At 37.6% G+C, this 15,210-nt stretch overlaps 1 protein-coding gene across 1 annotated transcript; it reads left to right on the top strand.

Annotated features, from left to right (window-relative positions):
* Positions 1-808: 808 nt before the first annotated feature.
* Positions 809-15,196, top strand: Stard4 (StAR related lipid transfer domain containing 4). The gene is made up of 6 exons (XM_042691928.1): positions 809-885; positions 6,651-6,765; positions 7,166-7,215; positions 12,149-12,275; positions 13,056-13,170; positions 14,068-15,196. The coding sequence occupies exons 2-6, from the start codon at positions 6,661-6,663 to the stop codon at positions 14,295-14,297; spliced, it is 627 nt and encodes a 208-aa protein (XP_042547862.1). The 5' UTR covers positions 809-885; positions 6,651-6,660; the 3' UTR covers positions 14,298-15,196.
* Positions 15,197-15,210: the final 14 nt, after the last annotated feature.

Here is a 15,210-nt window from a genome sequence, read left to right as displayed (position 1 = left end):
TTAGTAAATATAATTTGCCAACAACCTGGTCTTTAGTATTTAGATTTGCTACTAAGCCCATAAAGATGGGTGCCTTCCTGGCTCACGGGAAGAAATTATCCTCCAGTTGCTGAGACACCGAGGTTGCTAAATACACCTGTATGACCTCCTCTCTGCTTTCAAAGTTCCTTTGGACCTTCTATCTGAAGACACTAAAAACATCTGCCTACAAGTCAGGTCCCACAGTAACCGTGACTAATTGCTGCCACATTAAACGGTCTTTGTCACCATGAGGTCAGCCAAGGCCCGGGGCAGAAGGGCCCCTCAAAAGTCGACTTTTGATCTGGAGGAGCAGTGAGATCTCTACCCGGGAATGGAATCCGGTCGTGCCTTGTTCTTCCCAGTTGTTTCTCATGCCACCTTTGTTAATTCTCCCCATAGGCGAAAATGTCCTTGCACAATTCTTTTATAATCCAACTTGCTCAGCCAGATCCAAGGCTACAAGCAACCTCAAACATCTCAGAACTCGGGCTCGGCTCGCGCCAGCCCACGCCCACACGGAATCATTCCATTCCTCAGCGACCAATCAGCTCTCCCTACGCTGCCGTGCCATCCAATCCGAGCAAAGACACGTTGCTTCAGGACAACCTTTCCCTTCAGTTCTTCCCGGCACCTGGGTCCAGGCGAGGGGGCGTGGCGTGTGTGTGTGTTGGCGTGCGTCCGGCCTTGAACTGAGGAAGCTAACTGCCTTCCAATTGGCTGAAACCCTTAGAGGCTTTACGCCCATTGGCTGCCGCCAGCCCCTCCTCGGCGGACTGGGAAGCCTAGGGAGACTGTGAGTACGTGGGGTTGTAGAAGGTGGGGTGGCGTTTGTGAGGCGCACGTGAGCTGCCTGCAGAACTCCAGGTATCGGTGTGGGGGTACGCGGTACGGTGTCACGGCGTGAGTGCGGCATCCCCGGGGCGCGCGTCCGGACCGGGGCAGCCCGCCCGCGGTGCGTCTTCCGGAAGCTGCTTGTGGCGGCGCGGTGAGGGGCGCGTGGTGGACGCGGGCAATGGCGGACCCGGCGTCCCAGCAGGGTAGACCCCACCGGAGTGCGCGAGCACGTCTGGCGGGTGAGGCCTGCGTTTTCTCGCCGGGGCGGTGGCAGTCCTGCAGTCCGGACTGTGGTGAAGATGGAGTGAAGTCGGGTGAAGGACATGGACTTTCCTGGTCCTTAGATTCATGGATGGAGCGGGGCGGGGGGGCCTCCCGGGGCCCCGTTTTGACAGGTGTGCGGGGCGCGCGGGGCGCGCGGGGCCTCCGCGGGGGGCAGGCCGCGCCCCGGGCCTCTGCGCATCCCCGCGTGGAACTCGGCGATGGATCTCTGTAACTGCTCCCCCCCCCCCTGCTTTACACTCGAAGAAGGATTACCTGAGCGTTTTGGGGTTCAGGATCCAGACGTGCTTTAACGTGGTGGGGTCACGTTGTTTTTTTTTCTCCTTTTGTTGTTGTTTTGTTTTCCATACGAAAATCTCTGATCAGCTTCCAAGATTCTTTTTTGTTATTTCCCCTCCCTCCCAAGATGGACCTTTCTTTAGACTCTAAAGTCAGAAGCTCTGGGTGGAATCTTAGGCTTTGAGATCTTGAAGAAGTCACGTAACCTCTCTGTTCCTATTTTCTCTTTCCGTGTGAAATAAAGATAAATGACCGGGATTAAAGTAAATAGCACCGTGTGTAGTGATCAGAAAGACCATCCACATAGTAGGTGGTCAACACATGTCAATTACTAATTTTTTTTTTATTTTGCCACAACTATTTTTTCATTCTTTTTTTTAATCTTTTTTCTCTGATTTTTTTTTTTTTTATTGTCAGAGAGGTTACAGTTACATAGGTAAGGTAGTAAGTACATTACTTGTCAAACTTGTTACCCCTTCTTTCATTTTCTCCTACTTTTCCTCCCTCCAACCCCCTACAGATCATTTCCGACATATTGTCTTGTGTATATCGCTGTTGCATTGATTTTTTTTCCTGTAAACTTCCCTTCCTTGTTCATCTTATTTGAGACCCTGTCAACCTACTTTTTTCCTTCTTTTCCACAATGCCTTTATCTAAATGAGTTGCAACCTGATAAAAATAGCTGGTGAAATTGTGTAGTCTCCAGTAGCTCACTAGCAGAGCTCTGAGTGTTCATTTGCTATTTCCAAATGATTAGACTATTAGGAAGACAACATAATATGGACTATAAACATTAAAAGTTGATAGAATATGCATGTTATTTGTATCAGAGGATCCTTATACTCTCAGCAAAAGCTGGTGTTTTGTGTTTCATTCGGAGTGAGCTCCTAAAAGGGCCAGTTCCAAAGATGAGAAACTGCTCTTCTTTTGTTGTTGGTCCTGGGGCTTGAACTCTGGGCCTGGATGCTGTCCCTCAGCTCTTCAGCTCAAGGCTAGTCCTCTACCTCTTGAGCCATAGCACCACTTCCAGTTTTCTTAGTGGTTTATCGGAGATAAGAGTCTCACGGACTTTCCTGCTCAGGCTGGCTTTGAACCGTGATCCTCAGATCTCAGCCTCCTGAGTAGCTAGGATTACAGGCATGAGCCACCGGTGCCCAACTTGAAACTACTGTTTTTGACTGAGTTGGAAAAGTGGAATTACCAGCTCCGGAAGGGAAATAAAGCATATGCTAAAATTTTTACCTATTTCTAAAAGATAATTTGTAAGGCCTTAGTTTGCACATCATGTTGGGAAAGTCTGTACCCTGTTAAATTGAACATATTTGTGTGTACAAAATCTCTTATTTAGTAGTAAAGTTTGAAAGTTCTGATATCTGAGCTGTAATTAGTATATTCTTAAACTACTTTATGTTAGATGTGACAATGTTTAATTGTAGTCTATATTTAAAAGCGAGTCTACAGACAAGTTCAGGTGGCTCATGCCTGTAATCCTAGCTACTCAGGAGACTGAGATCTGGTGATGGAGGTTCCAATCCAGCTCAGACAGAAAAGTCTATGAGACTCTTATCTCCAACTAATTGAAAAGGCAAAAGTGGAGATATGGCTCAAGTGATAGCGCACCAGTTTGACAAGCAGTCTAACCAAGGGTGACGCTCTGAGTCAATACCACTTAAAAATAAATTAATTAATTTAAGAAGCTGGGTGCTGGTGGCTCATGCCTATAATCCTAGCTACTCAGGAGGCTGAGATATGAAAATTGAAGTTTGATGTCAGCTTTGGGTAGGAAAGTCTGTGAGACTCTTTATGTCCAATGAATCAGCCAAAAAGCCAGAAGTGGAGATGAGGTTCAAGTGGTAGAGCTCTGGCTTTGAGAGAAAAAACTAAGGGGCAACACCTAGACCCTGAGTTCAAGCCCCAGTACACACTCACACACACATACACACACACCCACACACACACACACACACAGAACCTGTTGCCATTTCACTGTGGCATATATTTGAGAGTAATTGGAGTTTTGTTAGTGAAGACTTGCTCATATGTTGTTTCAAGACAACTGCCCACTTTAATGGCAGCCTCTATCACCGTGTGCCTCAGTATTCCTCAGAAACATAGGCATGGGAAACACAAATGTAAAGGTTGTTTCAGAAGGAAATGTGGAGTCAGGCCATAGTCAGCACTTGGCTGTAGCGCTGACAAGATGTTACACTCTCTTAGACCCACTGAACTCTATCAGTGGTACCAGTGCTCTGACAGAAGATCAGCAAAGGGAATAAAATACTGAGTTGGTAAGAGGGAATTTAGAATTTTCTTTTTAAAAACATTCCCCCACAGATTGCAGGAGGGATAAATAAATTTGTCAAAACCTTAATAACACCAATACTGTTCCTTTATTTCTAACTTGTTCTTGACTATATTTTAAGAGATTCTAAGCTGTGACTGTTCACACACAGCCATTTAGAAAGTAACTATGAGCCAGGCGCTGGTGGCTCTCGCCTGTAATCCTAGCTACTCAGGATACTGAGATCTGAGGATTGCAGTTAAAAGCCACCCCATGCAGGAAAGTCTGTGAGGCTCTTACCTCCAGTAACCCACCAGAAAACCGGAAGTGGTGGTATGGCTCAAGTGGTAGATTGCTCACCTTGAGCTAAATTGCTGAAGGACAGCGCCCAAGCCCAGAGTTCAGGCCCCATGACTGACAAAAAAAAGAGGAAGAAGAAAGTAACTATGATTCCACTTAATTTTGATGGTGCCTGGTTAAATACTTAATGTGTTAAAAGAGAGCTTTCCAGTTGTGGACTTGCTCTCTTCCTATTTCCCACCATCCTTAAAGTAATTTTAGAATCTTTTAACACTTTAGTTTCCTTATTATTATTGTTCTTTAGGTTTATTTAAAGGACAATCAGCTTTGAGAACAAAAAGCAGATTCTATCCATTTCTGTTATTTTACTAGCTACTAGATGTATGTACTGTATTTGGTAAAGACTTAGTAATATAACCCCTTGAGAAATTCCTGTGTATATTATGGTAATGGGAGATTTGGGTTATTCCAAAGCCTGATGATGGGAATGAGTATTAGAAATGGGCACATCTTAGTATCTTGAGGTCTTCCATAAGTGAGAATTGAAGTTCTGTACACACTTTTCTCTTTTTGACTGACTAGATTTCTCCTGAATGTTAGAGGTAAGGACTACTTTGAACTTTGTACTTGTGGCCCTGTCTGTTCTTCCCCTACAAATTTTATAGTTCAGTGTGTGAATAAAGCAAATGCATAATTATAGTATGGGGTTTTGAGAACACATTGCAGGTAGAGTGGTAACCCAGTCCTCAGGAGAGTCCAGAAAAGAATAGAAATCAAGTAGTGAATTAAACCACATACAAAAGGGCCCCCAAGCCATATTAAGGATGTATTAAGTTCCTATTGATTAGTAGTTATGAATGCTTACCAAGACAAACTCCTTAAAAATACTTCTGATTCTCCTTTTTAGGTTGCTTTTATTATTTTTTATATGCTGTATTTGAAAAAGATAATGCTTGCTTATGATAATAGTATCTTTCCATTTCATCTTGATTTCTGTCAGAGTTTCAATAAATGTTCTTATCTGCCAACCACAGAAAGCTGGAGGGAGACCTTTGAGGTTAGAGAATGTTGTTTAATCATACTGATCCCAGTAATAGATAAATTTCTTTGACACAACGCTGTCCAAGAATCCGTACTTGTTTATGGCATACCCTTGAACAAGGTCTTTGCACAGATTGTCAAGCTGGCAGACTCTTGAGTGGAAAGAGCGTATTTTCCTGACTAGTGCAATTGTGAATGAGCTCATCCTCTTTCCATCTATTAGACATTTTGCATTACTTGCGTGAATCCTAATTCTATTCATAGACTTTTCCGTGTGTAGTTCCCCATATTTCTATATAATTCTACTATTTATCAGCTTAATAGTTTGTATGCTTTGCCGATGCTATTTAAATATTGAGTACAGTCTCACTTTAGTTTTTCGATCAGTAGTTCTCAACCCCAGCTGATGACAGAATGATCAGTGACATTTTTTTTAAAAAGACTTAACATTTCCTGTGCCTATCCCAGGCCAGACTGAATCTGATATTAGCAGTGGGCCCTGAACTCTGACATCTTAAAACCAGTATGGTAACATATAACAAAGGTGAATCTGATGGCTGTATCTACTGTTGACAATTGTAGTCTTATTCCCATAGTGGTTTGAGGTTTGAGATATCATTTAGATCGTTTTATCTTCTTAGTAACCTATTAGCCATGTAATGAGCAGGTTTCCCCCTTTATCCTTTTACTTGAGTGTAAACTTACACTGAGAAATTAGAAATTATGTTAAGAAATCTGTGCCCTGATACCTAAGGAAGACCAAATAATTCTCCCTTTGGAACAAAACCATTTCCACATTGTTACTAAGGTCCTACTGTGTGCCAGAATAAAATGCTAGACAAGAACTCTCTAGTGGTAAATATCCCTGCTCTGTTCTGTTTGTGAGGTGTGAGATGGTCAAAGAGTAGATTTATATACCAGTAAGGAAACAAGATAATAACTATGGAAGATAAAAGGACATAATAGTGAGTTGCAGATGGCTATATTAAGGACAGGAGTTTTAAACTGAACTTGGCATTGCAAGTTATTAGTTATGCTAAGATTGGGAATATAGAAGTCCAGGCTGAGAAATAGAAAGTACAGACCCAAAGTCGGTGTGTCAAGCCTAGCCTATGTGATAGACAGACAGGAAAAAAATTGTGGAACTAAAAGATGACTGTGGGCAATGGGTATGGTGGTATAAATTGGAATCTCTTTGTTACTATTAAGAATGATTACAAGCCTTTTGATTTGAGAACCTAGGCTCACAATAAATTGTGAAGATGAAGGAGTCTGAGGCAACTTGAAATGTCACCTAGGACTGAAGTTCTAAATGAGCTTCTGGGTCTGGGACTTTGGAACTTGGTAGAGCGAAGTCTCTTTATTATTTTTTCTGAAGGATTTATAATAATTGTCAGAAAGAGAAATTATTTTCCATGGCTACGAGTTGATTACCTCAGGAGCTTTCAGAAAAGAGCCTCTGCCCTGGTGCTTCTCTGACATGTTCTGATTAGTTCCTTTGAAGTGGGATCCAGTGTAGGTATTTTTAAAGCTCCCCCAGGGAAATTTAATGTGACACCAAATTTAGATCTGTAGCAGTATTTGCTGGTGCTAATCCTGATCTCTGTAACAGAAAGAAGAAAATGGAAAGCCTGTCTGATGTAGCTGCTTTTTCAACTAAATTGAAAAACACTCTCATCCAGTACCATAGCATTGAAGATGATCAGTGGCGAATTGCAAAGAAAGCGGTAAATTAGTTCAATTACTTATTACCTGATTATTTGAGGTATATCCAATGAATGGGTTGATGATTTTCAGAATGGTATAAATGACTGTGCAAAGGAGATTGTTGTGTAAGTAGAGTTAGTGGTTATCTTACAAAGAAAGAGACTTATTGGTAATAATCCTGGCCCACTAATGAAAGTAGTGCAGGGAAAGGCTGAGCAGGCGTACAAAACCCTGAATTCAAGCCCTGGTATAGGCCCAAAAGAAAAACAGAAAAAGAGAAATTCGAGTATAGATTTTTTCAATGAAGAGATTGCTTTTATATTGTTTTAAGAAAGTACTCTAAGCTTATATAATTGTCTGTCTTGTATCCAAGGTTCTGCCTTTGTAATTAATGACCATACAATGTTTTAATTTTTCTAGAAAGATGTAACAGTTTGGAGAAAACCTTCAGAAGAATTTAATGGATATCTGTAAGTTAATTATTGTAGTTTTATATAACTCTTAAGACATTGGTATCTGTCTGTCCACACGATGTTAAGTGATGGTTGCTAGTAAAATTTAATTCTTGCTCTTGTGTTTTAAAATTTTCTGAAAAACAAACTGTTCTTATGAATTCTGAGCCTTAAAACAATAGCCATATCTTTTGTGCATTGAGTTCAAAGTGAGGAGGTCATAAATAATAGTATCAAAAAGTTAATATAAACAATCTGAATTTCTTGGTGTATATATATGTGTGTCTTCTAATACTCCATAATCCTTACTGCTGTAGCAGTTTATATTTTAAGAATTTATTTTGAAGTCATCAGAAAGATAATAGTGATTTAAGTATTTGCTGTTCTACTGCATCATTGGTTAGAATATTAAAATCTAAGCAACCCAAGTAATCCATAGTAGGAGAATGATTAAATTATGAAACATTTGTGATAGAATATTGTATGACCTTTAAAGGCTATTTTCAAAGATCAGTTAATAGCTTAATATTATAACAATATAAGATGAACAAAACTAGCTTCTAAACTATATGTAGCATAATTATAGGCTTATTTGAAATGTACATTTGTATTAAGATGTTTTTACATAAGACCAAATATTTATCTGTAGATAGTAGTATTGTACATGGCCTTTATCTCTATGTTTTTGTTGAACATTAGTTAGGCTTATGGCCACACATTTTCTTAGCTAATATTAGTTGATATTTAAACAGTAAGGAATTTCATTGTAATATTTCCATATATGTGTATGACATACTTTGATCTTTCCTGGCTCTTTTATTCTTTCTTTTTCTCCCTTGTTCCTCCCTTCTATTCCTTTTTCCCGTTTCCTAGCAGTCCCCTTTTTTACTTTTCATTGCCTTGGTTTTGTTTGGGGCTTTTCCCCCTAGTTTCAAAAAATGAATGCAGATAGGTGCTATTTGTCTTTGTGGGACTCACTAACATTTTGATCTTTAATTTATCTGATCTTCAATTCTATCCATTTTCCAGCAAACAACGATTTAATTATTTTTTATGGCTAAGTAACACTGCATTCTTTATCCATCCACTGATGGACCTAAACTAGTTCTGTAGTTTGGCTCCTGTGTACAGTGCTAGGTACACATGTTTATATAGGCATTTCTGCAGATGCTGACTTTGCTTCTTTGGGGTATATACCCAGAAGTGATAGGGCTGGATCATGTAGAAGTTCTGTTTTTATTTTTTTGAGGAACTTCTGTACTGATATTCAGAATAGCTGTACTAGTTACATTTCCATAGCAGTGGATAAGAGTTCCTTTATCTACCACATCTAGCTTCTGCACAGCAAAAGAAATAATAGTGTGAAGGGATAGCCTACAGAATAGGAGAACATTTTTGCAAAGTATTCATCTTAGAAAAGATTAATATTTAGAATTTGTATAGAAAAGGTTAATATTTAGAATTTGTAAAGAACTAAATTAACAAAAAATCATATCCAATTAATAAATGGACAATAGTCCTGAACTGGCACTTTTCAAAGAAAAAAGTACAAATGATTAATAAATACTAAAAAACATAACTTTTTTCCATTGAGGTTCCATCAGTGGAAAAGCAAATCAAGCTATACTGAGATTCCACCTTACCTGTCAGAATAATTGTTTTTAAGAGCCAGTGGAAACAGTTGCCTGTGTAATTCTAGTAGAATATTCACATATTAAGGACTCAGCCCTTTTTAAGATTGAAACTATTGGCCACACTTAGTATATACAGAATGTTCTGAAATGTTATACAATAAATAATATTTCCAAGGAGATGAGCTATACAATATTTATGACAAGGACAGGGAAATTCGAGTTGGATTAAACATTGTAAGCAAGTCTAGAAATGGAACATTTACATCAGTAATTCCCAGTGGGGACTGAAAAGTGTAAAATGTGCCAAGGGAACATTGGTGCTTAGTGCTTCCTACACTTACATTGAGGCTTAAAGAAAGGGTAAGTGTTTTGTAAGGTATGCTAGGTAGAAGGAATTATATTTGCTACTGAAACACAGGTGAGAAATACCTTAAGGATTTTATTTAGGGAAATACAAATTGTGTTTCTGCTCTAGAAGCTGGAATCATAAATTTGGGGCTGGAAGAATATAAGTCTGAAGGGTTATTGAATTTGAAACTAAGGAATTCAGTATTGGCTGCTTTCTATCCAACTCCCATCCTTGTTTTCTAGTCTTTTAAACATTTTGGATTTTCTCTAATAACACTGAGAAAGATGCAGATGAACATGGAGAGTTGACAAAGAGGTTTTACCTAGGCATCTGTGAGTAGCTTCTTCTATTACTTCTAGATTGCAGAGGTAGTGAACTGTGACTTTTTTCTTCAGATTCTTAAAAAAATATATGATTAAGAGTTCAGCTAAGGTATAGGGAGCTCAAACTAAGGCAGCCGCATGGGAGTTGTAAAAGACAAATAAATGTACAACAGATTTAATGATGGCCTTGGTGTTTTAGTGGTGTTTATCACAACGGTGGTGGTAGTGAAGCAATGATAGCTAACATATATTGAAGCCAGAGAGTGTTCTAACTGCTTTACATCTCAAAAGTCATCTTGGTTATCGACCACATGGTGGTCGATTAGTTTTGTGTAAAAGAATAGGCTTAAGAAAAAAGAAATAGTCAAAGTTGAATTCCAGATTTCTAATTTGTAATATAATAGATGAATCTGTGCTACCCCACCAATGTCAAAGAACATAGGAGGAAAGCAGATTTAGGGTGGGGTGATAAGTTTGCCTTATGATGTTTATGAAGTAACTAAACAGCTTCAGATGCTTTAAAAATTTCCTGATACCATTGAAACCTAGCTATTTCATACTTTGTCCCCCCTTTTTCTTCCTTTGAGGTAACTTAATATTCTAAAGTTGTATGTATTAGTTTTGTTTCATACTTTGAATGCATATTTATAAAGTTTAAAGAGTCTTTATATTTCCTGTATGTACTTTACTAATTTGCCTGTAATTTTTTCATTAAGTATCGTCAAGATTTAGTTTTTATCTATGTTTGCAAGTTTTCCTATTCATAGGTAGGTGGATTATGCCAATTCTCTTGATAGTACAGTATTTGTGTTTCTTTATATACATGTATGATTTCCTTTGTGGTTAAAGAATGAATATCATCCAGCTTTGCTAGACAGTACCAAATTGCTCTCAAAAACAGTAGTTTAAGAGTTCTCATCCTCCTCCACTCTTACTTTATTTTTATTTTTTTGTCGGTCGTGGGGCCTGAATTCTGGGCATGGGCTCTGTCCCTCAACTCTTCAGCTCAAGGCTAGCGCTCTACCATTTGAGCTACAGTGCCGCTTCGGGCTTTTTCTGTTTATATGATGCTGAGGAATCAAACCCAGGGCCTCATGCATGCAAGGCAAGCACTCTACCACTGAGCCACCTTCCCAGGCCCTTCCTCTACTCTTAATCTCTGCTAATCCAAGGAATATGAATGAGATCATGCCTTGTAAGCATGTATCTTATGTGTATGTTTTAGATATCATCCCTTGTAAGCATGTACCTTACTTATGCTTTAGATATCTTTATTACTAGTGAAGATAAGTGTATTTGTTGATACTTCAAGTCAGTCTTAGTATGCCATTTGTTCATCTTTGTTTGAATTGTTTTCATTAATTTATTAGGATGATTATATGTCCATTATAATGATCATCTTTTTTTTTTTGGTCAGTCATGGTGCTTGAACTCTGGGCCTGGGCGCTGTCCCTCAGCGCTTCAGCTCAAGGCTAGCACTCTACCACTTGAGCCTCAGTTCCACTTCTGGTTTTCTGGTGGTTTATTGGAGATAAGAGTTTCACGGACTTTCCTGCCAGGGCTGGCTTTGAACCACGATCCTCAGATCTTAGCCTCCTGAGTAGCTAGGATTGCAGGTGTGAGCCACCAGCACCTGACTATAATAACCATCTTTATATCTTTATATCTTTTCTTGAGCTAGACTATGTCTAGCTCAAGAAAAAAATCTTTTTTCAAGTGTAACAGTAGGTTTCAAATTTTCACACAACTTTTGTATATGTTTGTGTTTTTATGTATCCTATTCTTAAAAGAAATCTCCTGACATTCAAAAGTCACACCATATGAATATTTTCTTTTCATCAAAGTTTTAATGTTTTATGTTTTAAACAGAGATATTTACTAGAATTGTTTTGAATGATGGGATGTGTTGAGATCTAATTTTTATTATCACCATAAAGATAATTATTGAATCTGAGTACCACTTATTGAACAGTAGATGTAAAGATAGCTAGTGCTATCAATAAAAATGTCAAATTCCTGTATATTCATCAACTATTTCCCACGTGTTCTGTTCTTCCACAGGACTATCTTTCTGCTTTTAATAAAAAGCTTTTAAAAATTAAAGCTACAATTTGCATGGACTGATATGTTTGAGGATAACTAAAGACCAATACACAAAATAAATGGACTAGTATTATTATAACAGATCTTACTGTGTTTATGGTGATACATTGTCTATCCCTGTTTGCTAATTAGATTTAAGGACTTTTTTTTTACAAAATTATTATTTTTCATTTGTTTTGTATTGTACAAAATAATGGGCTTCGTTTTTAAGATGTTTATACATGTATATAGTGTAGCGCAATCATATTCATTCCCTTATCAGCTCTTTTTGCTCCACTTCTGCCAGCTAGTTCTCTTCCTCTTTGCAAATAGTTCCCCTTCTACTTTCATGTGTTTAATTTTTTTCTTTTCTTTTCTTTTTTTACCATGAGGATTTTGGTAGAATTTAGTACAACTTAATTTATCAGAAAAATTGTTGGGATTTACTCCTTCAAAAAATTGCATTAATTTTCACTCCTACATTCAGTGTTAGCTCTGGACAGTGAGGACATGCTGAAATTCTTTTCATGCTAATAGCATTTATCTTTCATTTTTGTCTCCAGCTACAAAGCCCAAGGTGTTATAGATGACATTGTCATCAATGTAATAGATCATATACGCCCGGGACCCTGGCGTTTGGATTGGGACCGCTTAATGACTTCTCTGGATGTTCTGGAACGCTTTGAGGAGGTATCTATTTAGAAACATCACTCTGAGTTTGTGTGTGTGTGTGTGTGTGTGTGTGTGTGTGTGAGAGAGAGAGAGAAAGAGAGCGCATATGTGTGTAAATATGTCTATACATATTTACATTGATATTCATTGTTTTCATTGCTTTGAGAATAGTAGTCATGGTGAAGCTATCTCAGGAGAATACTATGCTATCTTTTAAAAAGCCTGAGTTTCCTCATCTTAATCAATGAATATTAGGACTGAGTTCATTTGTCACAGTAGTCCTATTCTTCCTACTTCAGATAATCTTTAACATCTTTAATTGTAAAACTATAAGGTTCTAAAATCTAAAATTCTAAAAATAAAAACCCACTTTCATACTTAAGTTTCTAGATAAACGTGTGTAGGTTTTCCATTAATACTAACTCAAAAATCGAAGACCAAAAAAGCATTAAGAAAAGATGTAGCAGAAATGGCTTGATGTCTATTTTTATTAATTGATATATCATATTTGAATTATTAAAATATGCAGTACTGTTGTCAAAGTATGGATTTTATCTCTAACACTCTTAAACAACCTATATTCCCTCATTAATTATGGAATATTAATTAATCCTGTACAAGTAGAATTATTCTCCAAATTATTAATTTAAATTATTTAATTATTAGTTATTAGTCTTTTGGACATCTAAGATACCCGGGAATTTGTGCCTGTGTATATTTTCATCCATATCCATTTTATGTGTGTACTTTCTATGGTAATAATACCTGTCTTACTTTTCTCTTTTTCTTCATTTTTAGAATTCTTGTGTGATGCGCTACACTACAGCTGGTCAGCTTTTGAATATTATTTCTCCTAGAGAGTTTGTTGATTTCTCCTACACTGTGGGCTATGAAGAAGGACTTTTATCCTGTGGTAATAATACTAAAACCATGTGCTTTCAGTCCATTTGAGTTTCCTAAGAGGGTGATGTTTCCTTCTTTCTGAAATATGTTTTCAACCCTCATAGTTATTGTTTTTTTTCTTTTTACAAATGTTAGGCTCTAAGGGATAAAAACATATGAAAGGTTTTTGTTCATAAATTTTCATTTCCAATTACATGCTATCCCGTAGTTCATAAATAGCAGAAATGGAACCTATGACTAACTCTAAGACAGGGATCTAATAAAGTGAGTTTCTTCTAAATTACTCTCAGAAAACAGCATCTTGGTATATGTGTGAGAAATATTCCATAAGCTGTGTATTCTTTTGCAAAATTAAAAAATACTGACAATGGTAAGCTTCTATTTCCTATATATATATTTCATATATATGTAAATTAATACTTTATAGATAGTATGCCCTTCTGATTACAGTTGTAGGTAAACATCTACTTTTTATTTTGAAGTAGCTAGTATCAACATTGGCTATGGTTGTGTGTGTGGAAAATAGTCATGGCACCATCAATGTGGTTATTGGCACCTCGAGGTATAGCTGCAACAACCAAACCTTGTAATTTGCTAATAGTTTCCAAGAATGACAGACATGATGTCATCTCTTCCGAAAGGATTAGAACGTTCCCCAATTCCTGTCTATCAAGCCCCTGTCAGAATTTTACTTGGTAATTATCTTTTTTTATTCCACCAGTAATTGTTCTTGTTGTTATTGTTGTTTGTTTTTAAATTCTGCTATGGTTACTCTTAAGGATTTTCATCCTTGTGGATAAGAAGCAGCGTATTTAACTAAGAAATCAGGTTATATTTTTTTACATGAGAGTTTTAGACAAATGTCAGTTGCTGCTATTAATAGTATTATTTAAAAATTGTCTTTTAGGAGTAAGTGTTGACTGGAGTGAAAAGAGACCGGAATTTGTTCGAGGATATAACCATCCCTGCGGTTGGTTTTGTGTTCCACTTAAGGACAGTCCAAGCCAGAGTGTCCTGACAGGTTATATTCAGACAGATCTGCGTGGAATGATTCCTCAGTCTGCAGTTGACACAGCCATGGCAAGCACTTTAGCCAACTTCTATACTGATTTACGAAAAGCTTTACAGAAGGAGTAGTATGTTCAAACTGGTTTCCTGAGATCCGCTGAACCACTGCTTCCCATCAGATGCATGGCTTGTAAACATCAGCCTCTTCTCTCTTCTGTATAGCCTGTGGACACATTTCAGATGTTTTGGCTTGGTAATACAGCATTTTATTTTATTCTTAAAGTAAAGAGCTAAAAGAGGGCATTTCAGTTTTGCTAAACTTTTATTTGCAAACTGTTGAGTATGCAAGTATGTCTAAAAATAGAAAAGAGAACTCCACCAAGAATTAGCTACAGTTGTTTGGCCCAGATTATTTACAGAAAGGGAATAGTGTGGCAGTATGGATATTTTGGCTTCTAAGAACTCAAAGAAAGCACAAGCTTTATGCTGTTCATATTATTTTGGAACTTTATGAATATTTTGTAAAATTTTAATGTTTTTGGAGGTAGATGCTACTGTCTTACTTTCAATATGTTTTATGAGTTTGAGGATACCTTGGACAAAAGATAAAAGCTCTTAGGTATATTTTATATGGAGAAACCAGTTGAATTGTACTCCTTTAAGTATTAAAAAGACAAAAATGAGAAAAGGATGGATGTTATATAATCCAAACGTAATTTACTTTTGATATCTAGATAGCATTCTCTTGTAATGTCTTTGAAAGCATATTTGTGTCTTTATGTATTTATATTGGGACTCTTTATTAAGTAGCATTTATGCAGAAATATGATTATGTACATCTCTGTGGATTATGCCCTGGTGACCCCACACCGAGCAGCAGTCTGAGGTGCAGGAAACAGCAGGTGTTATCCTCTCCTCACCAGCAGAGAGACCACTCTAGAAAGTCAAACTCAGTCAATGTACTGTACATGTTTTAGTTGTAAAAGTACCACCCTATTCACAAAACAGTACAAACTATCATAAGCATTCCTGGTTGTTATGT

The sequence above is a fragment of the Dipodomys spectabilis genome, unplaced genomic scaffold, assembly GCF_019054845.1.
Source record: "Dipodomys spectabilis isolate Male_0828 unplaced genomic scaffold, ASM1905484v1 ptg000147l, whole genome shotgun sequence".
NCBI lineage: Eukaryota > Metazoa > Chordata > Mammalia > Rodentia > Heteromyidae > Dipodomys > Dipodomys spectabilis.
Note: the sequence above shows the minus strand (reverse complement) of the source record. Positions and strands in the feature narration are given on the sequence as shown.